Source organism: Oryza glaberrima, chromosome 6 (genome assembly GCF_000147395.1).
Source record: "Oryza glaberrima chromosome 6, OglaRS2, whole genome shotgun sequence".
NCBI lineage: Eukaryota > Viridiplantae > Streptophyta > Magnoliopsida > Poales > Poaceae > Oryza > Oryza glaberrima.
Genome location: NC_068331.1, coordinates 28,087,271 through 28,111,709, shown reverse-complemented (window position 1 = coordinate 28,111,709; position 24,439 = coordinate 28,087,271). Strand labels below are relative to the sequence as shown.

General features: G+C 40.8%; 4 protein-coding genes across 5 annotated transcripts; 1 reads left to right on the top strand and 3 right to left on the bottom strand.

Moving 5' to 3' along the window:
- Window positions 1-349: 349 nt before the first annotated feature.
- On the bottom strand, window positions 350-1,999 carry LOC127776119 (thylakoid lumenal 16.5 kDa protein, chloroplastic). The gene is made up of 4 exons (XM_052302458.1): window positions 1,476-1,999; window positions 1,014-1,153; window positions 834-906; window positions 350-691 (listed from the first exon to the last, which is right to left on the bottom strand). The coding sequence occupies exons 1-4, from the start codon at window positions 1,876-1,878 to the stop codon at window positions 582-584; spliced, it is 726 nt and encodes a 241-aa protein (XP_052158418.1). The 5' UTR covers window positions 1,879-1,999; the 3' UTR covers window positions 350-581.
- Window positions 2,000-2,660: 661 nt separating this feature from the next.
- LOC127776118 (glycosylinositol phosphorylceramide mannosyl transferase 1) lies at window positions 2,661-5,094 on the bottom strand. Its single transcript, XM_052302457.1, has 5 exons — window positions 4,546-5,094; window positions 4,060-4,462; window positions 3,658-3,821; window positions 3,441-3,511; window positions 2,661-3,048 (listed from the first exon to the last, which is right to left on the bottom strand). Exons 1-5 carry the CDS (start codon window positions 4,773-4,775, stop codon window positions 2,888-2,890), a joined length of 1,029 nt encoding a protein of 342 aa, XP_052158417.1. The 5' UTR covers window positions 4,776-5,094; the 3' UTR covers window positions 2,661-2,887.
- A 1,468-nt stretch (window positions 5,095-6,562) lies between these two features.
- Window positions 6,563-9,510, bottom strand: LOC127776117 (uncharacterized). Its single transcript, XM_052302456.1, has 11 exons — window positions 9,332-9,510; window positions 9,122-9,215; window positions 8,966-9,015; window positions 8,831-8,880; window positions 8,624-8,732; window positions 8,481-8,541; window positions 8,333-8,385; window positions 7,955-8,047; window positions 7,510-7,573; window positions 7,168-7,275; window positions 6,563-7,080 (listed from the first exon to the last, which is right to left on the bottom strand). The coding sequence occupies exons 1-11, from the start codon at window positions 9,356-9,358 to the stop codon at window positions 6,836-6,838; spliced, it is 954 nt and encodes a 317-aa protein (XP_052158416.1). The 5' UTR covers window positions 9,359-9,510; the 3' UTR covers window positions 6,563-6,835.
- A 940-nt stretch (window positions 9,511-10,450) lies between these two features.
- On the top strand, window positions 10,451-24,300 carry LOC127777462 (probable histone acetyltransferase HAC-like 2). Of its 2 annotated transcripts, none has more exons than XM_052304061.1 (17): window positions 10,451-10,637; window positions 10,826-11,032; window positions 11,171-11,282; window positions 13,532-13,736; window positions 13,876-14,385; window positions 15,910-17,594; window positions 18,036-18,332; window positions 18,427-18,705; window positions 19,045-19,173; window positions 19,320-19,520; window positions 19,670-19,812; window positions 20,090-20,399; window positions 20,536-20,675; window positions 21,966-22,044; window positions 22,143-22,535; window positions 22,981-23,198; window positions 23,308-24,300. In XM_052304061.1, exons 2-17 carry the CDS (start codon window positions 10,866-10,868, stop codon window positions 23,417-23,419), a joined length of 4,980 nt encoding a protein of 1,659 aa, XP_052160021.1. In that variant the 5' UTR covers window positions 10,451-10,637; window positions 10,826-10,865; the 3' UTR covers window positions 23,420-24,300. The 2 variants fall into 2 exon arrangements, with proteins under 2 accessions (XP_052160021.1, XP_052160020.1); XM_052304060.1 differs by having other exon boundaries at window positions 13,532-13,739.
- Window positions 24,301-24,439: the final 139 nt, after the last annotated feature.

Here is a 24,439-nt window from a genome sequence, read left to right as displayed (position 1 = left end):
TTTTAAAATGAAATTTCTGGAGGAGGTTCCATTAATTCCTGAAAAACTCGATTCAATTATTTTTTGCTTGAATTCCTCAAAATTTTGTTTCTCCCATGGACTATTGTGTCATTGACAATTTTACGGTGGTCATACCTCAGTGTCTGTTTTTCTCGAAAAAAAAAAACCCCTCAGTTTCTGATATGAAATTCAAATTGTACGGATGTAAATTAAGAATATGAACAGACGTGTCAATTGCTTCCAAACGAAAACTATATAGACATGAAAACAAAGAAACTTTGCTAAATTTTCTTCTGCATTGCAAGGATCTCGTGATATACGAAATGATGCAATTTACTTCCCACGGAGAGAGAGAAAAAACAGAGCCATGGCTATTATCACATATTCTGTCTGAACGGAAGATTCAGTTACAATACCCTCTTCGAAGATTCACAGCAGCCGAATCCATATCTTCAAATTATTTTTCTTGGACAAAACATTCTTACTGGTATTGACGCATTATATATAGACCGTTGCTTCAAGGAAATGCTACTCCGATCATGTACTTGTCAGGCCATTCAAATTCAATTGGCGTCAGAAATTTAGAATCCTTTGAGCTGACCACTCAAACCAGCTGAAGCTATCCATTTCTCCAGCGTTGTGGCTGACGACACAAACGCCGACTTGGATGAATCAACATCACTCTTGTTCACTGCAACAAGATGATACATACATGCAGTGTTTCAGATTCAGATTGGCATAACAGAAAAATCACTGAAAGAATCTTCCTTTTTCAGACAGATAAGGGTAAGTTCAGATTCTAGAGAACAGAGGAAGAACAAGAGCCAGTGTACCTGATGTAATCAAGGAGGCCAAGGAGGAATTGAAGCTATCGACCATGTTCTTCTCCTCTGGGCTAGAGCTAAACTGTTGCATGCAAACAGTGGTTCTGAATCAGATGAAATAAACTATACAACTTGAGAAGGAAATAGTATTCAGAAGAAACCGAGTCCAGGATGGAGAAATGGAATAACCTTGGTGAAAGCTACATTGATGTTCTGAACCCACTGAGCGTCAGAATTTGGGCCTAGGACACTGCTTGCAGCAGGGAGGTCATTCTTGTCAATGGCTTGCCCTACCTTGCTCAGCTTGTAGATGAGATCCTGCAAGTACCCTGTGGCTTGTAATTAAAACTAGAGCGCAATCAACAAAGCACAAAATACTAAATGATACTCTCCCTCTGTTTCAAATTGCTTGTCAAATATTTCTAGCTTTGATCATCAATCTTCAGACATTCATATAGTTTAACGGCATTTGAATTATATATCATAAATGTATTTCTCATGGTGAATCCAAAAACATAATACCATAAAGTTAATGATAAGATATAAATATTTGGCTTTAGTACAAAACTAGAAGTAATTTGAGACAGAGGGAGTACTAATTGTTGAGGAGAGATTAGCTAGATGAAATGCTCTGATGTCTGATGAACCGACCTGTCTCGGTGCCAGATGAGCTGATGACGCCCTGCTTCTGGAGCCGCTTCTTCCTGTCCTCCTTCACGCGCTCCAGGAGCTCGATGTCGTCGTCGGCCTCCAGAACGGCGGCCCGCGCTGCGCCGGCGCCGGCGCCGGAGAAAGAGGCGGCGACGGCGGCGAGCAGGCAGGACGCCAGGCCGCTGCGCCTCCCGACGACGACGGCGCGCCGTTCTTGGTGGCATTGGCTACTGACCGCCGCCGCCGCCGCCGCCACCCCTCTGAACGAAATCGGTTTCTTGGCCTTGGCTGCACAAACACTGTGCTGCTGCAGCTGCACCGGCGCCTCCTGCGCCGCCGCCGACTTGGCCGCCGCGCCGCATCCGGCGAGCGCCCACGCTTCGGTAGCGATGGCCACCACCATCGGGCGATCGATTCGAGAGAATTTTTCAGTAGCAGCTAGCAGATAGCAGAGGAGGAGAAGAACGGCGTGAGCGTGGCAGGGCAGCCTGGTTAGACTGGAGCAAAGCTCTCCTTATCCTCACAATCTTGGTGCAACCGTCGCAGCCACACACGAGTTAGCCATGGACAACACCAGCGTTCAAATTTTGAAAAGACTAAAAAAATCAAATTACGGGAAACGAAATTTGTATATTTTGAAATTAGAATGGAACCTAATTTCTGATAAATTTAAATTTCATAGAAATAAATTTGGGTGAAATTTAAACTCTATCCATAAATTTAGTTCGTTTTTTGTTGGCCTATTTAAACTTATTTTTTTCTTTCTTGTCATTTATACATGGATGAAACAATTATACATAGGAGAAACATAATGTGAGGTATTTCAAGAATAAAGAAATTGAGAAAAATAAATAAATTTCAAACTCTAGACACATGTACACGTAACACGACCATGACATATGAAGGGCATGTTCACTTTGATGCCTTTTTCAACCTTTCCAAGTTTTGGTAAAGTTGCCAAAAAGTGGCTACATTTAGTTTGCTGCCAAATTTTGATAACTATATAAGAAATCCTGCCAAAATTTTAGCAATTATGCCAAAATTTTGACAATGCCAAAATTTGGTAAGGTTTTTTTTGGCATCAAAGTGAACAGGCCCGAACTCTCTTTAGTAATTTGGTAGTTTCATTTGGTTTCTGTTATGAACCCCCTGATGTGCACGTTTGCAAACAGTTAGGACAAGAACTTAGTCACATAAAATCTCATATATCAATTGATTAGAGAATCAATCAAACGCTTTAGTTTCAGGTGTACAATATCTCCAAAGAATCAGTTTGTACAATATAATCCTTGTCATTAGGTGTTGATGAATCATGCACATGATTACACTAGCGTTATAATATTGGCTAGGCAAATAGGCAGCACCTAAGGGAAGGCAAAACAGAACCAGGTAGTAACTGACAAAACTACATATCACCAGAACCAGCTTGTGCGGCTATCAACAGCTTTGACTGTGGTGGCTACAAGAGGCATATGCCCATACATGGCAGAAAATGTATTGAGACATTTTGATCTCTGCAAATCATGGCCTTTCAAACTGCTAATGCCGCTTGATCCAATCTCGAATATCCTTCCTGCAGTAACATCAAGAAAGGGAACTTCAGTATGGCCTCTTGACAATAATAGCAGCAGGCTAAATAGCAAATCATCTTATACTCTTATTTTATAGCAATTGATCTTCGTTGTTGGTTTGTCGCATGAATTTAGACATTGCTTCCACATGGTTCTTGCTGATTCAAGGTAATACAGAAGGTTTCACAAAAACTGACAAGCATATAAAAGGATAGCAAAGTTTCAGACAAGCTACATTGATTTGCTGCTGCTCATACTCCAAGAGGGAATTATCCAAAACTGGGAACAAATGAAAAGTGTTGTTGCATGATGTGTGACTAATTGAACTAAATAGGGCTCTACAAGCTTCTTGATCTGAAAATGATTTCATTGCTGCACAAGGATGATTACTGACCTTGAACCCATATTGGTGGAGATCCAGTTACATTTGCCACAAGAAAGGACATTGCAATATCCTCACAATTCCTATCAATCATCAGTTAAAATGGTAAGACTTACTAGTATACTACACACAAGGCCATCAGATTATTCAGATAGCATAATAATACCCACAGCTGAAGAAACTTTCTGAAGAAATGTTGCGGTAGTAACTAGTAAGATATGAATCTCACCTGTTTTCATTCACATAATCACGAATAGATGGAAGCATGTGATTGGTATACAGATCCAAGTACTGCCTGTGGAAAAAACTTGCTTTGGAGAGAACCATGCTATAAGTCCCTGTCCACCAAACTGACCACCAGCTTCCATATCTGTATTCCTTTGCATTACTTCCCTGCAGAAGCAGACACTCCAATTGGCATAACTAACTTCCTCAATAAAATTCAGCAATTACACCAAGAAGTAGCCACCCATGTGTAGTCATCCTCAATTAGTATACGTATCATGTGGTCTTTCAAAAATAAATTAATGTGCAGATTACTTATGATGCACCAAAAATTCAGTGAGATATTACTCATGATGCACCAAAACATTCAGAAATGTTCGTCAGTGTGCAGTGCATTTGTGCATACCGGGTCAGCAAGCCAGTGCATCCGGGGCACGAAGCCCACCATGGCAGAGGGCGCGCTCTGCCACACGGCGAAGGCGAACCGCAGCGTGGAGCACGGCACGATGAGGTCGTCGTCGACGGAGAAGACGGCGTCGGTGGTGAGCCCCTGGATGGGCCTGAACCTGTTGTTGAGGCTGTCCTCCGCGTTGATCACGAACCGCACCCCCGCGCCGCCGCCGTCGCTGCAGTTGAGGACGCTCCCGCGGAGCTCCTCGGTTGGTTCCTCCGGCTCGCTCCAGACGACGTGGACGGCGTCGACGCCGCCGCAGCCGGAGTAGTGCGCGACGGATCTCCTGAGGAGGTCGTAGCGCTTCCACGTGTTGATCACCACCGCGTATCCCGCGCCGCCGCCGCCGCCAACGCCGCTGAGGAGGAGGAGGAGACATTGGAGCGGGTTTATCGGCGAGAGAGCAATTAGTGGAGGGAGCAAGGGGGAGCGTGCGCTCACCGTGGCGAGGCGGCGTAGGCGGCGGTGGAGGAGAGGTCGGGGCGGTGGAGGGTGAGGGCGAGGGCGAAGGTGGTGGTGACGGCGGCGACGGCGAGCAGGCAGGCGGTGAATCTGCCGGGGGCGACGTGTGGTGGGTGGCGGAGGGGGAGGTACCCGCGGCGGCCGCCGGAGCCGTACCACCTCCTGTCCGCCACCGCCGCCGCCGCCTGCAGCAGCAGCTTGGGCATCATCCCCAGCACCAGCAAATCACAGCTCCAATGGCGGAGGCGGAGGCGGAGGATGGCCACGCGCGCGCTCTGCTCTCCTCTGCTCGGAGTCAATACGCTTCCCTCTCAACACGTCATGAGCTGGGGCCGTGGTGGATGGGAGTGGGATCTCGCCAGCTTCTGGGGTTTCCTTTCAAAACCCCGCAGAACACGGCAGAAGAGAAGAGGAGAAGCTTCTCGCGAAGCTGGTGGCGCTGTCGGCGGCGGCGGCGGCGGTGGGAGATGCGGATGCGGCGGTGAACTCCACGGCTCCAAGTGCTTTATTCGCAGTCACTCTGGTTGGCAAGTCTAGTGTGAGTTCTTTCCTCTATTTTTAATTTCTCTTTTTTTTAGCACATGATTTCCATCTTTATTTTTATTTTCTCGTTTTTTTACACGCATGTTTTTCAAACTAATAACGATACATCATTTTTAAAAATAAATTCTATAAAAAAAATATTTTTTTTAAAAAAAAGACTGTTTCTTTACATTTTTTTTAAAAAAAATAAGACTTACTCCCTCCGTTTCGAAATATTTGACACCGTTGACTTTTTAGCACATGTTTGACCGTTCGTCTTATTCAAAAACTTTTGTGAAATATGTAAAATTATATGCCTACATAAAAATATATTTAACAATGAATCAAATGATATGAAAAGAATTAATAATTACTTAAATTTTTTGAATAAGACGAACGGTCAAACATGTGCTAAAAAGTCAACGGCGTCAAATATTTCGAAACGGAGGGAGTAATAAATTATATGTAATCTATGCATCATTTTATGTGTTAGATGGAAGGATGTCTAGTTCTAGAAGGAAATGACAATTAGTACTTCCTTTTCCGTAGTACCTTCCTTCCTTTTCCGTAGTGTTATTACTATTAGTGACTGAAAAAACTGTTCACGTACTAGATGACACGCTGCAATCAATTCAGTTCAGTACTTTGATGATCACTTGGCTGCAAAATTCTGCCACCGACGTTGACACGCTCTGGCTTTTCTTTTCTCCACTTAATGGCATCCTTTTCGGATTGGATGAATTTAGAAGAGATTATGCGAGAATTGAACAAAGTCCGATAAAATTACTGCACTCTAAGATGAGCCTTTTCGTAATTCATAAATGTTGAGTTCAACTTATAGGTTGTGTTTAGTTCACACAAAAATTGGAAGTTTGGTTGAAATTGAAACGATTTGACGGAAAAGTTGGAAGTTTGTGTACGTAGTAAAGTTTTGATGTGATGGAAAAGTTGGAAGTTTGAAGAATTATTTTGGAACTAAACACGGCAATATATATTAAGATGGAAATACTGCGAAGTAGTATGGCCAAAAAAAGGTGGTAGCTTCAAACTCGAGACTGCTTGCAACAGCCTAATGCAAGGGACAGATTCAGGAGACCATCCTCAGTTCTCACATGGTCACATGCAAGCCCACATTGAATAGTAAGGCAGTTTGAATTACATGGACACCATCAGTCAGGGATAATCTGTTGTTATTCAGTCTTCTCTCTGCTCTGGATGCTTTCCTCCGTAATTCAGACATGTAACACGCTTATAATCAAGTAGTACAATACAAATCTACTCGTTTCCGTGCTAAGCAGATTAATCAAAGACATCAAGTACAATACGAATCTATGATCTGGGTGCCTGTAGTTGACACTTGACAGCGACGCCGAATCCACATGCCGCGACTGTGAAGTCGCATACATGTTGTAATTTGTAAGCATTATGCAGATTCCACAAGATGCAGAATAATACAAAAATATTGAAGCAGAACTAAACAAGGTCAGGCACGATGTGCATCCATAATATTGGTATTCTAGTCATCCATGCATTCATAGAAGTTCAGACATCTGGCATCCAGAAAAAGAATTCGTGCCTTTTCTAAATAAAAATAACAGGTAGTACATTTTTGGTTCATATAACAACCACATGAAGCTGAAGTTTAAGTTCATCTCTTGTGTAATCTGTGGAACAACAATGCCATACAATTTGCAAATTCCACAGGGTTGGCAGTTACAAGAACACAAACAGCGATCCAGAGTGTAGTTCAGGAGTCGAGGGATAATTTGCTGATATCTGCTCCAATGCCATGGCTGGCGACCTTTTTCATCTCCAGTGCGGTTTTGTAAGGTGGAGCAATTGGAGGCTGGACTGGATCCAAGCTCTGGTAGGATCCTCCCTCTGTGCTTGGAAGTGGGTAAGAACGATCCGAATCGTAACCACTGAGATCACCGCAAGCCAGAAATGGGATGTAGACCTTGTTTGGTCCCTCTAACCATCCACTTCTGCAGTCTGCACATGACAAAATTGAATGAGGCATCCTGTATCATGTGTTGGGTTGGCATTTCACAAATGGCATTTTGAGTTTTGTGTCATTACCTAAATCATCAGCCCCAGAAGGAGTCCCCACTTTCTCTAGCAGGTGATATAAATCTTTTTCCTTAAATCCTTCAGGAGGCGAATAATTCTCACAAACTGCAAACGCCTCTGTTTGATATGTGGAAAGGTGATTATGGAAACTCTCAAACATTTTCCAGGAACCAGGAAATAAGAATCACGAAGATAAAAAGTAAGTGAAACATCTGTTTACTATGAATGACTCATTTGGCATGCAGTTAACTTTATATAAAACCATAGTGTAGACTTGACTGAAGAATTTACGAAAAATACGTAGTAAGCAGATGTATCGATTGAAATTCTCCTTTAAAGAGACAGACTTACCGATGCTTGAGTTCCGGCTACTTTTGGGCTTTGCAAAGGTAACTTGTGAGAAGAATAGTTTCAGCTGCATAAAGCACTGAGAGTAAGAAATACAACATTTTTCACAATATCACCTCAAGCATGCATCTATGTACCTAACTCAGCCCATAAACTAAATGCCATTCTTATTCTTCAGGCCTTCAAGTATTACTAACAGCACTGCAACAGTACCAATAAGAGGCAAGCACTGGCAGGAATAGTCCGATAATATAACCTGAATAGCCTATGGTCATCAATTAAGTACATCCTGATTGCTATACTGCTTCAGAGATCGAGAGTTGCGGAACAATGCAACGATAATACATGAACACGACAGATAAGGAACACAGATGCTGATGATGCATATATCTTTGTCAGTCAAGATTCAGAAACAGAAGTAGAAAGCTAAAACAGAAGCTATGATCACCTGGCAATACAACAGACTTGTATCTTTTCCACGGAAAATCTTCGCAACAAATTTCCCACCAACTTTAAGTACGTGAGTCACAATTGTCAATGCCTAAACACAACACAAAAGAGTACATCAGCCAGATATATAAGCTACCGAACCAACTAAAAATAAAATAAGGCAAAATATAACCAAAACAAGCACAAAAAGAAATAAGCAACAGATTCTCTAGAGGTCAGTTAAAGAAAGTCAAACCTCAACATAAACAACAGGAAAACCATCATACAAAAGTTAAAACAGGTTTAATTGAGACAGTATCTTGTGTACATTGCAAATAGTTGCTGAAAAAGAACTCTGATCTTAATTGAATATACAAAGACAATGAATTGAACTAACCGCCAGTATAAGCTGGGACTGAACAAACTCGTCCATATCATGAAGGCCGGTAACTGTAATAACCCAAAGCACATAATAAGCATGAAACATACATGTAGTCTAATGCCATAAATAAATGGGATGCAAGTAAGGGACATCACTATCTTACCATCAGGAGCACCATCGCAGACAACCAAATCTGCTTTGCATCCATCAAAATGCCTAATAACCTAGTAACAAAATTATATCAGTTGCAGCAAGCCAAACCAAAGTAGAAAAATACAGCAAGCCAAATCCATACGAGAAAAGTACCACTTCAGCTGTTCGAGCATTAGTGATGTCCCCTTGAACTTGTATAACGCCTTCTATCGGAGCCATTGGTTGCAAATCAATGGCAACAATAAGAGGAAGGTCACCTTCTCTAGTATAATCCCCCATAAACAAAGAGGCAAAATAATCAGATGCTAAGAACATAACCCTGCTGGAACAGACAAGTGCCGCGCTGAAACTAGTACTTACTTGCAATCAGGAGATTGTTTTGCTGGAACATACAGGTTCCGACTCAAAACCTGCAATTGTGAATAGAGATATCAGCAAGAAGTACCAAACCAACAAACATAGCTATATGTGGGGGCAAATGGGCACAGAAAATACCTGACTCCAGCTTCCGGGAGCAGCGCACAGATCAACAACACGCTTCACTCCTGCAATTTTTTTTGCATCTCTTAGTCAGTTCGTAAATGTTCATTCATGGAAGCCAGTGGCAGAAAGGGTTAGCAATTAGTAGCAATTAAGCGGGTGAGGTGAGACCGTGGAAGATGTTGAACTCCTGGTCGATCTGCAGGAGCTTGAAGGCGCTACGAGCTCTCCACCCCTCCTCCTTCGCCTTGCGGTAGTAGATGTCCTGAACAACCGGCAGCAAGCTAGCCCAGTCACACACGCGGCGATGGAGAAGAAGCAGCGAAGTAAAGCGGCCGCGGCCGGGGGACGATGGGGAGCAAGAGGTAGTAGCGTACGTACCCTCTTGTCTTTGGAGGCCTTGCCCATGGTGACGAGTACGAGCCGGATCCCGGTGAGAAGGACGGAAGGAGGCGGCGATGGCCCGCGGCTGCGGCGGCGGCGAGTCGTCCTCGGTGGGTTGGAGATGGCGGCGACGGAGGAAGAGGAACGCGCGAGGAGGAAGAGCAGATGTTGGGTTGGGTTGGGTCGCTGGTGATGGGCTAGTATTGGGCTCATATTTTCAGGCCCAATACCATCTCTTTTTCCAACCTTATCGCCTTTGCGATTTTTGTATTCGAAATGGTTTTTATTTTGTACAACGCACGGATGGCCAAGTTGGTAAAGCGTAGTTATCTCTTTACTTCTTGACGAATAATGGGATCATCAAGTAATAATGTCCACTACTTGTGTGTGAGGTAATCAGGTAATGTGTAGCTAATAAGTTTATCGGTACACAAGCTTAAGTAACTTTCTTTTAATAACATTATCAATTTCATGATATACTGAGCACAGTTTAATTTATGGGAGGTGCTGAAATAGAGCGTACGTGAGAAGAAATGACTATACCTATAATAACTTCATCAATCTTATATTAACGTGGAATCTAAAAATATACCAATATGTTTTAGGTGAAAGTGCTTATATGTATAATAAGATGTGTCTTTGTAGACAAGTATATATCAATATGAATACGGTTGTATATAGTTATATAGTGTTTTAAACAAGATTATTCATAAATGATTTGTTTTTTTAAAAAAGACACGATTTGATCTGGTTATTTTGGACAAAAATACAAAATTTCCCTTCTACTGGGTTGATCAATATCGGCCCTGTTCTTTTCTTCAACAAGAGTTGGATGAAGATTAAGATTTTCATAGCACGCTTTTCAAACTGCTAAACGATATGTTTCGTGCGAAAACTTTATATATGGAAGTTGCTCTAAAATATCATAATAATATATTTTTCAAGTTTGTAATAATTAAAACTCAATCTATCATATGCTAATACCATCTCGTTTTACGTAAAAAAATTAATCTTCATGTTTAGGAGAAAATAATGCTTTTGCGGGTATTTCAGCTGGTGATCAATGCACTACTTATAGAGGGGGGTTACGGAAAACCCGTGCCGCCAACTCGTTGCCCTCGCTCGCGTCGCCGCTTTGCGAACCCCCCGATTCGAAAACCAACTCCTTGCGCCCCTAGACCCTAGCCCCTCCCCTCCGCGTGCCCTCGCCCTCGTCTCCTCCTCGCGAGTCGCCTCCGCCGATCGCCGTCCCGCGAGCACCGGTGCCGGCGTCCCGCTGATTCCGCCGCATCCGTCGTCGCCGGTGAGCGCCCGTACGCCGTAATCCTCTTTTTTTTTTTCTTTTTTCATTCCTCTTTATCCACGCCTTAACCTGGATGCTAATAACGACATTTTTGTTCCCGACGATTTAGGTTTAGCTAAACCCCCAATTTAGTGTTTAACTAAACCCCCATAACCCCACAATTTAGGGTTCGATCCTGTGTTTGGCAGCTGATGATGGTGATAAGTTGATGCGTTTGATGGGTATAAGATGAAGCAGGGGCAAGGGGCTCACCTCTCTGGGCAGAGGATAGGCCATCATCCTACTGCGCAGATGAATCCGGGCGATGGCGATGGCGATGAGCGGCAGCAGGTCGCTTCAGGTCATGCTAGTGCGGATCCTGAGTTAATGAACTTGCGTATACGCATGACCAACAGGTTGTAAGCTCTCTCATGTTGCCCATCTCCCCGCGCAGTAAATCATGCTTCTTAATTGTTCCAAATGCGCATCGGGCTAGCGGAAAAAACTGCTTATTAGAATGTGTGTTAAAAACGTTTTCAATTTAACAATTGTAGGATTTGGGAGTTACTTTCAAGGGAACCTAAGCTTCAAACAAGGCCTAGAAAACTGGTGTCAGACTTGGCAAAACGGTTTGAGGCAGTTATATACAAGAAGAATCCAAATAAGGTAATCCAGATTTCTTTTACTTATTTTTTTTTTATCAAAGGGCCTTACCCAGTTAGCCCTCAATTTCCATTAATAGAAATGAGACTAGAATACAGAGGTAGCAAAAGGGTCTTAAGAAGTCTTCAGACGCCAAAGAAACAAAAGGAAAAACAGAACTAGCTACCTAAGTCTGTCTGCAGCAAAATAAAGAAAGAAAAAGGGATAAAAGGAGAAAACAAAAAGATCCCCTCAGGGACCTCCTGTAGCCTTCATCATTTTTCCTGGTCTATCTGGGGTAGTGATCTTCAGTTGAACTCCAGCCTTCGCCATGTCAATCTCCATCCAAACTGAGAGTGAAAAACTTCACTTGTGATTTTCCTTAGGAGCTGAACTCCCCACCGCAATCTTCTTTGGCTTTCCTCCGAAGTCTGCAAGATTGCCCAGTTCAACATCCAATTGCAAGCAGTGTGTAAGATCTCAGTAGGGTCATATGGTAATACATTTTTAAAACAAGCTTTATTTCTTGTCTTCCAATATTGCCCTGAGAACTGCTGCAATCCCCACCACCAGTAAACCCCCTGTTTCCTTATCCCCTTTTTTTGTCCATTTCCCCACCACTTGTTGCAAATTATTCACTGGTTTTAAGCCAAAAGCACACACTACTGCATTCCAGGTGAATCTAGCCATAGGGCAATAAAAAAAGAGATGTTGTAAAGTTTCTTTCAAATCTCAAACCTAAGAAAGTAGGGAAGGCTATTTATAAGCACGGTAGTTTAGACTTGAAGTGTGTACCTCTTTTTTTTTTTTTTTTTTTTTTCGTGCGTGTGGCCGTGGAGGGGTTGGTAAAGAAGCGTGTATCTCATTCAGCTAGAAATGCACAGGAGCATTTTACGAGTTTTTAGAAGGGTCAAGGGTTGAAGGTTGATTTCTTTTGCTTACAGTTGTTTAATCTCTTTGCTTGGTGAGTGGACATGTAGGTTTGGGGAGTTTGAGAGCAAACTCCCTCCTTTTTAATAGCTGGGATGGGTGAGAGCAAACTCCCTCCTTTTTAATACTTAGGATGGGTGCAAATTGGGAGGGAATTCCCCCCTTTAAATGTAGATAGGTGATTCCGAGCCATCCATCACAATTTGAAATCCAATCTCTAACTCTTATCACTCATACCAAAATAAGTTTGGGATTGAGAATAAAAAAAAATCAAACTCCCATGATTAATTACACCACCAACTCCTTTTCTAAACCCCTGACTCTCTTCCCCCAAGCTGCAAAACAGCCCCTTAGGTCCAGAAATTTTTCAATAAATTCCAAAATCTAAGAATCTAGAGAATATTATTTTATTTCTAAGCAGGTCAATCTAGGCTTGTAGTGTGTATGTGACATGTAGAGCTTTTTACCATTTAGGCTGTGTTCGGCAGCCTGGTTGGCAACCCATATCCTGCAGACGGAAAACGGAGCAGTTCATTAGCGCGTGATTAATTAAGTATTAGCTTTTTTTTTCAAAAATGGATTAATATGATTTTTTAAGCAACTTTCATATAGAAACTTTTGGCAAAAAACGCATCGTTTAGCACTTTGAAAAGCGTGCGCGCGGAACACGAGGGAGTTGTGTTGGGAACCCATGGTGCTGAACTAAGCCTTAATGTGACATGGTTGATATGAACTGCAAGAAAGAATAACTATGCTGATCACAAATTTTAATACATGGTTATTTACAGCCCAATCAAGTTTACAAAAGACATCCGAAGCCCTAGAAAGCTTTCAAATTTTCTGGTGCCTGGAGTAGGCTGGTGGATGCCACAAGCATGAATCCTTTCCATCAGACTTATCATGGAGACATCATCCTCTAATTTTTGCTCCACGAATCTAAATTATTTAAATTCAAAAATTACTGAGTGCACTTATAGGGACATAGATTCCCGACTTACCTTAAATATGATTTATAAAAATGACCCCATGCATCCAGTTACGTGGAAGTTGAATGTCTAATCAAATGTTTTGGGGTTAAAAAATAAAGGTGCACTAAAATGCCTTTCACAGTTTCTTTTTTGTAAAATGGGCTATACACAATGAAAACATCACTCCTTCCTACAATTATAAAACTTCATTGCTTTTATGTCTAATTTGGTTTTGATGTGTGCTGAAAAAAAAACAATTAAATTAAGCAATTATAAAGCTTCCATTTTCTTTCGTAACAGCTCTTACTCGTACTGTACCAATATTTTTGCTATTGAATTACTCTTTTCCCTTACCAACCTATCTATTTTGATCAGGCTGCCTACTATAGTATATTGAATGGAGAAATCTTTCCACATCTACAACATGCTCTTAGTACCCATATGGCTCAACATCAGCAAGGTCAACAAATGCTGCAGCAATTAACATCTTCTTCCAGTTATGGCACAACGATTCCAATACCTGATGTGGTTCAGAATGCAAGTGGAAATACTAGAGCGCTCTATGAGATGGACAACACAGGTGGTAACTCGAATATATGTACTTGGCTTATGTTTGCAGATATTATTTGCTGATCTCATCTTTGATTTTTTAAATTTTTGCCCTAAACCTTGTCTTTGAACATTTGTCTATTCTTGTACTTAACATACACCGCTTGCAGGTCCCATGTCTAACGGACACCACCACTTCTCCGCCAATTTCCCACTACATTCCACCACTAAGGGTGCCTCATTAGAGATGAGTGCAGTGAGCATGCAAGAAGGGAAGATAACCCATATGATCCCGACACCAGGATCTAGCAATCAACAAAGTTTACCTGGCAATTTTCATTATTCAACTGGAACTGGATACTTGAATGGGAAATCAAACGTCATGGCACAAATGCAGGAGCAGCAGGCGCCATTTGCTAGTAAAATTAATTGCTGTCCAGTGCAGCGTGATCTTGGTGGCTATGCTGGTTCTGGGGTACATTCTGACATACTGAACAATTCATCCCCGTATGGTGTATCGGAAGCACATATGATTGATGGTATGGGGTTACATAGGTCAAATGTGCAGGTCATAAACAGAACTGCGGTACCAGAAACATTCATTAACCCATCTCCTTATGGAATTTCCCGCAATAAACCTTTGCAGCAACATGTCAATCCTTCTACACGGAGTACACCAAGTAAGATTTCCATATATGTGTATGCACCCCCTCTTTGGTTCCATTATTTCTTATCAGTTGTTCCACCATAAAGTGGAAAGTTAATCAGAGCAAGTAGTGACTCTCAGCAACATTATTTTCTGAGATAGTTTTCTTTAAGATGACACGCCTAATGTACAAGTCAAGAATTAATTTGGTGGAATTCATTCAAAGATGGTTGAGAAGTACTAACCATGTCACCTGAAAGGAAAATATCTTAGAAAATAATGTGTTAGCCTGCTATTCAAATCACAAATGCTTGCAGCATGTGGAGTTGCGGACATGTCTTGAGAAGGAACAAAGTGTATCAGACACAAAAGTACAAAACATGCTTTCAAATGGAGTGTGCCCTGCATTTATCATCATCAACAAAACCACCTTGTATATGCCATCAGGGGGAAGCCAAAGATGGTTGGGGCCTGGGGGAGGGGTTGCCACTAAATATACAGCGCACATGCGCAGTTGGTATTATAGCTTAGGTAGGGGATTATCCAATGGAGGGTGGGATGTGTGGCTGTATGCGACAAGAATTTTAATATATTTTTATTCCATAATTCCAATTCCCCAAGAGGGACAGAGGATGTGATTTCTCTCTACCCTTTGATTCCACTTTCCCTTGGAAAAGGAGGTGTAGGAGAGCACTCGTTGTTCTCTAAGGCCTGAGACCATAAGACTTTAGGCGTCTCTGATCTTCAAGCCCTATAGGGAAGTAGGTGGTAACAGCGGGGGCCTATAAGTAATGGAACAGCTTCCAACTGTTGGATACCCCCATTATATATTCTTTAGATATTTGTAGTTTAGTAATCGGAGCAGATGATAGACCAGAGAACGAACCTTAGATGGTAGAGGACAATAGAGGATAACAAGCCAGAAAAGTTCAACGGCCTTTTTCCAGTGCCGAGGAGAGCCCGTCCTAGTGTCTTGCAGTTTAAGCTATCTAGTTCTAAATGATTAGTGTATAAAATAATTATTTGGAATAGAGGATAAATTATGTAAGCATGAGATTATAAGAAATCTACTTTTGAGAACTCTTTTTGTAGCAAAATCATATTTGAAATATTATCAAATTGTATACAATAGGCACATGACAAATATACAAATTATTAAAAAAAAAATGCTCTTCTGTTCTAGAAAGCATTACAATTCTTGTAATCCTTATTGCTTGTTTGGTAGGCAGGGAGACTTATGGTCCCTCTGTTTCCCGTCCCCTTTCCTTTTTTTTCCTCTCTTTTTGTTGGCCGGGCCATGCATTTACCCTTTACTTCTCTTAATACAAAGATGCGCGCCTTGTGTATTCCCCAAAAGAATAGGCAGGGAGACTGAATCCCTATGGAGAACTGCACATACATTTGACTTGTTAATGTTTAGTCCGGAGTTCATTTGTGCTTTGCATGATTTAACTTGAGATTTGTTACTATCTTGGTTTTTTGTCTCTTTGATTAGAAAAGTAGTACTCACTGTAGGTAGGCTTTTCAAAACAGTGAATTATGTTGTTTCTTTTTACAGCTCCTGCAGATATAGCTGCCTCTACAAGTTTTAATGGCACCGGTTCTTCTTCCTTATCAACTACGAGTTATCTAGATATGACTGCTGTAAATTCGCTGCCTAAATCAAGAATGGATTCTGGGTTGATTATGAGTCAGCCAACCATCCAGTCCTTTCAAACAGAGCATTATATACAAACTGAAGGATTGGATCTGCAAGAAAAGATTTCTCTTGAACAGCTGCATCAGCAGGTGAATCAGCTGCATCTTATTCAGCCTCATTCCCAGTATGCGCAGAACCAATGTAGCTTAAAGCTCCAGCAGCAAAATTCACTGCATCATCTTGTTATGTCGAGGGGAAATGTATTGACGCAATGCCATCTTGGTTCTGATCATGCCGAGAAACTGTTGGACAAGAGAAATCAATTGCACAGTGAACTGGTGTCTTCACAAATAAACGAGCATGTTGGCCTGACAAATCTCCAGGGCCATTATGATCAAACACAATATCATGATAATTACAAAAAGGGCCAAATGTCTGCCAGTTCTCAGAACCTTGGTATCCCAGCCCCTCATGATTTGTTGCCTCCACAACAGCGATCCGATGATGGTTCATACCGTCTGAGTTGTTTCTTGAAAGAAACATACACTAAACCATTGCAACCACATTGTAAATCAAAACCAATGAAAGAAGTGATCGTGACTAGTTTGCTGAGTGGAAAGATCCAGGATGGTTTTTGTCAGAAAAAAATGGCACGAGATAGAGAACATCATCCTATTATATCTGGTTGGCACAGTGCTGGCTGCGCTGCGACTTCATTTGGATCTGAAGAAGTCATGGAAAACACTAAACAATACCATGACCAGGCACGTTGGTTACTATTTTTGTTCCATGCAAAATCATGTACATCTCCTCCAGGAAGTTGTAAATCTTCATATTGTGATCGTGTACGGGAGTTAGTGATTCATTTGACGGACTGTCAAATAAAGGACTGTCCATATCGACACTGTAGGGAGTCAAAGATGGTATCTGATCACTATAAGAATTGTATTAACGAGCATTGTCATGTTTGCTGCAAAGCAAAAGAAATGTTGCGTCGCTCTTCTGAACTGGCACATAAACAGAATCCTGCTGAGCCTATACTTATTACTCAGCACAATATGAATCAAAGAAGTGCCGATAGGGTACATGGTGATAGAATGGACATTGACCAGGCAGTTGAAACCTTTGATGACCAACCACCAGCAGCAAAGCGTCCAAAGTTGCAGCTTGTGTCTCCCGATGCATCTGAGAATGTCCCTGTCTGTCAAAAAAACCCAGGGTTTATGTTGCAGGAAGCCCATCCTAGACAGCTTGATCAGAACAAAAAGATGGTCCCTGATCAAGAGGTAGACGTGGGGCTTGATATCCGACATCCACAAGTTACTTTAGTCAGCTGTCATGGTAGTGATGAGAAAATTGGTGCTGCGCAAAATACTGTTATTCCTGGTGCTTTAAACAAGATACATTGTCATGTCCAGCAAGAAACTGTTGTGGCTGATAAAGAGAGTGTGACTGTTGTTGATGTTAAGAAAAAAACAGGCTCTGTGGATGTCACGATCTCCAAAACTGGGAAACCAAAGGTAAAAGGTGTTTCACTCATGGAATTGTTTACTCCAGAACAAATACATGAACACATCAACAGTCTAAGGCAGTGGATTGGTCAGGTATGCTTCTTGACCTGGACAAAATCTCTAGTATGTTGCAGTATCTTTCTGCGAGATTGTTTACGTTTCCGTAAATTTAAGACGATGAAAAGATGCAGCTTACTCCTGATTTACATAAGTCATAACACTACATTCATACCTTACAGACTTTCTCGCAGTTTTGTGCACTCCTTTTATTCAATATTCAATGTAGGAAATTGAATTTGAATTTAAAGCTTCATCTGGTTTAAAAATTTCTGGTCTGATATGGAAATTATTGCCTTGCACCATGACCAGTACAGCAAACCATAGTGTATGCCTGTGCCTGATGTTTTGCTTAATTTATTGTTTGGATTCATGTTTTAATGCTAGTACAGCAAAGCATAGTGTATGCATATGCAACAAGATGGATTTATGGTGCTGTGAAGCATAAGCTTTATACCTGGTTCTATAATTTGACAGAGTAAGGCTAAAGCTGAAAAGAATCAAGTGATAGGATATTCTGAAAGTGAGAGCTTATGCCAGCTTTGCAAAGTTGAAAACCTTACGTTTGAACCTCGACCAATATATTGTTCTCCTTGTGGTGCTCGGATAAAACGAAATGCATCATATTATACTGGGTCTACTGCTATGGGTCGCCTTTTTTTTTGTATCTCGTGTTACAATGCATCTCTGGGCAACACAATTGAGGTGGAGCTTATTAAACTCTCAAAGGCAGATCTTGAGAAAAAGAGAAACAGTGACGAACCAGAGGAAGGGGTAAGCATGTCCTTTCTCCTTCTGTTAGGCTGTAGAATATTTTATCTATACTGATTCTTGCATACTGATTTGTTCCTATTGATTGGATCTACAGTGGGTTCAGTGTGACAAATGTGAATGCTGGCAACATCAGATCTGTGCACTTTTCAATGCCAGAAGAAATGATGTTGAAGAAGCAGAATACACTTGCTTCAAATGTTATATTGAGGAGTTTAAACGTGGTTTGCGCATGCCTTTACCAGAGAGTGTTGTTCGTGGTGCCAAAGATCTGCCAAGGACCCTGCTTAGTGATCATTTAGAAGAACGACTTTTTAAACGACTCAGGGAGGAGAGACAGGAACGGGCAAATAAGTTAAAGACAAGTTTGGATGAGGTTAGTGTGACTATAATTTGTTCCGGTTCCCATAGGCTTTATTGTAAGGTTTGCAAGAGGCCCAGTGATATATATTTGCTAGTAGTATTTAATTTAATTTTTTTTGCCGGGTCGGCGAAGGAGCTGACCAAATTTCATTAAGATTGAAAGGGAGTAAATATGTATTTAATTTAATTTCTATGTATGAATTATCGCTGCTGTCTTGTTTGTCCTTCAATGGCAGTCTATCCTGTAAGTTTAGCATATGACACTAATATTCTCAAAAAAATATTGTATTCCTTATTTTCTTATCTACAAATAGATATTCCTTATTTACTCCTAATTTTCCCACCATGTTAGGTTCCTGGAGCAGATGGACTTGTGGTCAGAGTTGTTTCATCAGTGGACAAGAAACTGGAAGTTAAACCACGTTTTTTCAAGATTTTGCAAGAGGACAATTATCCAGCTGAGTTCCCTTACAAGTCTAAGGTGAGAAAGTGGTCTGATCATTTGAAATATGTGATCGCCTCTTGATGTTAGTAGTTCTAAGAAATTCTTTCCGTAATGATAGTTTTATTAAATAAATCAAGAAAATAAAATCCTAATTCTCTTTAACATTTCCAAATATTTTGCAGGCTATTCTTTTATTTCAGAAAATAGAAGGTGTGGAAGTATGCTTATTTGGCATGTATGTCCAAGAATATGGTGCAGAATGCAAATTCCCAAACCAACGTCGGGTTTATCTGTCATATCTTGATTCTGTTAAATACTTTAGACCAGATATAGAAACAGTGTCCGGGCAGGCCTTAAGGACATATGTGTACCATGAAATTCTGGTAATTCGCTATGCCTATTGAGTTCTCTTCAAGACTTGTTTAGATTTGTCAAGAAGAGGGGAATAGTTTCCTAATCAATCACTCGACTAATAATTTCTCGTTTTGATAATTTCTTTTGTCTCTAATACTAGTTTTTTTTCTGGATACAGATAGGTTATCTTGAGTACTGTAAGCAGCGTGGATTCACCAGTTGTTATATATGGGCTTGCCCTCCTGTTAAAGGTGAAGATTACATTTTGTATTGCCATCCAGAGATTCAGAAGACACCAAAGTCTGATAAACTGCGTCAGTGGTAAGACCATAGATTGGCATCTATGTTGTTATCCTTGTTAATGGTGTGGCTGCATTTGTGGGGTAATGCTCTGCCCTTGGCAGCAAAAAAAATGGTACATTAAATATATTAGGAACTGGGGTAATGCTCTGCATTTCTGATGAATGAATCAGGAACTGGGGCTTTGTCCCTGTAATTCTAAAAACAATTAATGTGCTGCATTAAATAGATTAATGAATACCATATTTTCCATCTGCAGCTCTTGCCTCATGTACGATTAATATTCCTTTACACACAGGTACTTATCTATGCTTCAAAAGGCTATTAAGGAGAACATTGTTGTCAAGTTGACAAATCTCTATGATCAATTTTTTGTCACTGCAAAAGAATGCAAGATAAAAGTATCTGCAGCTCGCTTGCCATATTTTGATGGAGATTATTGGCCAGGAGCTGCAGAAGATATTATCAACCAACTTCAACTAGAGGGTGATGGTAAGCTGCTGAAGAAGGGGAGAGTAAATAAAATTATCACAAAACGAGCTTTAAAAGCTGCCGGCCACACTGATCTAAGTGGGAATGCTTCAAAAGAGGCTATGCTGATGCAAAAAGTAATATTCTTTTTCATGCAGTATATGTACTTACGCCATTGAGTTTTTTTTTTTTTTTTTTTGTGAGGTTATGCCATTGAGTTTTGTTGTAGTTCTATTATATGTTATTCATAGTCATCATCTTGATTCTATGCAGCTTGGAGAAATCATTTGCCCAATTAAGGATGATCTCATCATGGTCCATTTGCAGTATTCGTGCAGTCACTGTTGTACCTTTATGGTGTCTGGAAGACGCTGGGTCTGCAATGAATGCAAAAGTTTTTATATTTGTGACAGGTACATTAAATTATTTCATTGTATGGTACTTTTGATATGATAGATTCGAAATTCAGTACTTTTTGTTTGATAAATGTGCATGATCACGGATCTATTTGTCACTATATGTAGACTTTAGCCAAATAAGTCGCAAGTGATAAGAATATTTTCATTTTCTTTTCCTTACCCTGTGATACGGAAGGAATTGTGGTATGGTGGTTTGTAAAAATGTGTTTTGTTGGTTATCTAATCAGTACACAACATTATAAGTTGGCATGTGGTGAACTGGTTTTGGGTTCTATCGTTGTTTGAATCTTGTCAGAGCCTATAGCTAGGTTAATAGTTGCTACTGTAGACACCCGAGGAGTCCTTGTGATGCAGACATATAATACTGTCTCTGGATAATACGAGGTACATTCAAACCGTGCTGACTGAGCATGGTGTTGTTTTGTGGAAGTGGGAGACCTATGGAAGATACTCCACTAAATCAACTTATTTAGGCTATGGATTAGTTCCCTGGGAGATCATCCAGCATGGAGATTCTGTGTGGCACTTCATTGAAAATAGTAGTACTTCACTTGGCTGGCAGTCCATCGTAGCCAACAGATCAAACAAGTCGGAGACAGTATTAAATTGATCACATACTGGTCGAATGCCCACAGGTACAGTGGATGATGCCAGCCGGTGCAAGTCAGGTACCACACTGCTTCCTATCCAATCAGGAAAGGTTCCATCATTGGTGTTACAGAAGTAGGGAGAAGATAAGCTAATTCAACGTGCTGAGGCTATGCTACCATTGTGATACTGGTGGCATGGATGATTTGGAAGGAAAGGAACAATTACCCTTTTAATCAAGAGAGCAATACATCGTCTCAGTTAGCAAAGGCCATTGCCAAGGAAGCTTAGGTTATAGGCTCCTATCCTGGTAGTCTAGAAGACTAGAATAGGCGGATAGATGGTGGTCAGTGGTCAGAAACATGTGTTGTGAGACTAGAAGTTAGGCTGTGTTTAGTTGAGGGGGAAGTTTGGATTTTGGTTGAAATTGAAGATGATGTGACTGAAAAGTTGTGTGTATGACAGGTTGATGTGATGGAAAAGGACTGAAGTTTGGATCCAAATTTTGGATCTAAACACAGCCTTAATTTATCACCTACTGCATGGGGTTGTTTTTTTTAGAGAAGTGCATGGGTTGTTTGTTATATCCAAACTCTCTGCCTTTCAATTCAAGGCTTAATAATGCACATGCCTTTTGCATATTCCTTAAAAACAATTGCTACTGTTGCTTTTGAACTGATGAGTTTGTTGTTGCAGGTGTTATAATGCAGAGCAGCGGCTTGAGGAGAAGGAGAGGCACCCAAGTAATAGTAAATGTTTGCATATACTCCACCCAGTAAGTAATGGATAACATTCAAGTTTTAATTCATAGATATCAGTAAAGCAACAGGGTAAATAATCACCAAATCTCTTTGATTTCATATCATTGCTTAGGTTGAAATTGTTGGGGTCTCTGAAGATACCAAGGACAGAGATATTATCTTAGAAAATGAGATCTTTGACACCAGACAGGCATTCCTGAGTTTTTGTCAAGGGTATCATTATCAATATGACACCCTCCGCCGTGCAAAGCATTCCACCATGATGATGCTATACCACCTTCATAATCCAACTGGACCAGCTTTTGTTGCCACATGTAATGTCTGCAATTGCGATATTGAAAATGGTCAAGGGTGGTATTGTAAAGATTGCCCAGACTTTGATATGTGTGCTTCATGTTACCAAAAACATGGAGGTGCCAATCATCATCACAAGTTAACAAACCATCCATCATCTGCAGAATGTAATGTTCAAAACAAGGGAGCTTGGCAGAAGCACGTTCAGCAGGTGATTTCTATTTTCTGGGCAAATTGAATGTCAGAAAGGTTTATTTACACATTTTCGTTATCTGCATTGCAGTTCGACCATTGTAGGAATGGGTTGTTGATATTCTGTCACAGCTCTACACTTTTGTTTTGACTGTAGTCTAGATGCTATTGCCGTACTCTTTAACCGCTCCATTTTCTCTTCAAAATTGTGCTTGTACACTTTTAGTGCTATAGTGCCACACACCTAGGAAATAGTGAGGTATATGCATTCTTATGGGACAGAATTGGTGCTGAGGTTTTGATTTATATTTAACTATATATGAGCTAAGGTTTACCAATAATTTTTCCAGTTAACTTTTTGTGTGGAAAAGGACTGTTTATTGTTTTGGGCTAATCCATTTTCTATATTGAGTCCATGAAGGAAGTGGTCTTAAATTTATCATGTTCTTTTCTTGGTCCTGCAGGTGCGTGTATGGCTTGAACTTGCACTGCATGCATCATCATGCCATGTTCGTAATTGCCAATACCCTAACTGCCGAAAACTTAAGGGACTCTTTCATCATGGGGCGCAGTGCAAGATACGACTATCTAAAGGTTGTAAACAATGTGCGAGAATGTGGTATATAATTCGACTCCACTCCCAATCTTGCAGACAATCAGATTGTGCTGTGCCAAGATGCCGGTAGGCCTTCCCCTCCCACCCCTTCTGCATATCTGCGTGTTCAATCCGATGCCATTACAATAGCCTTGGCTAATATTGAGTCGTATAATTTTGCGTTGCTTGGGCACAGGGATTTTAAAAGTTTCAAAAGGAAACAGAACCAGCTGTCCGAGTCTAGGAGGATGGCTTCTGTAAATGAGAGGGTAAGGCAAAGAGTTGCAGAAGTAACTCGCCATGAATAAAGGAATAAAATTACACAAGCAGAGAATCACTAACACCAAAGTGCTTTGTCATTCGGGTGAGATGACTCAATTTACCCATTTAGTCATTTTCTAGCCATGGTATTTTTGGTGCGCCTGACTGGAACCTCTGGAAGTGACAATAGGTGCATGCATTGTAGCTGGTAATTGCTCGCTGAGTGTTACTGCGAGAGCCTGCTTTGGAAATGTATATATATAGGAAAGAAACAGGGATAATCAGCCATTCCATTTGTTAATTACAGCCCCTACGTACTCTAAATCCCTGTAGAGTGAATCGTTTATTATTCTTCAATTATAGTATCAATGTACAGTCAAATGTTGCCTCTTTTCTGCAGTCTGATTCCTGATGTTTCTTTTGTACCTGTCACTATACACCCAATCCCAGCAAGCTGCCATGCCTTATCTGTTAGGTAATGGAGATGCCTGAAGAATATGATAGTTACTCCCTCTGTCCCATAATATAATAGATTTTAAGTTTTTGCTTGCACTGTTTGATCACTTGTTTTATTCAAAAAAATTTGTACAAATATAAAAAACGAAAAGTTACGCTTAAAATACTTTGAATAATAAAGTAAGTCAAAAAAAAGTAAATAATAATTTTAAATTTTTTTGAATAAGACGAGTGATTAAATAGTGCAAGAAAAACTCTAAATCCCTTATATTATGGGATGGAGGGAGTATTTCCTTGTCCGAATGCATGGAAGTGATCAAGTGAACTAGGGGCAGAGGAGCAGCATAGAATTTCCGAGGTGAGATTCATCCAGATTCCTGGACGGCCAGCTCATTTCCACGACATCCATTTCCTTTCGTCCATATGCTGATATCCAAAGTCACTCGCGCCCTATTCTTGTTGTCCAAACAAATTTGCCAACAAAAAAAAGAAATCGGTAATATCCGAAACTGACAGCATTAGTTACTACCAAAATTTCATTTAAATTTGCGTGCTTAGCTTGCTGCCAAGTTTCTTACTGTCTTGGTTTTAAAATATAAGCATTTCTGATT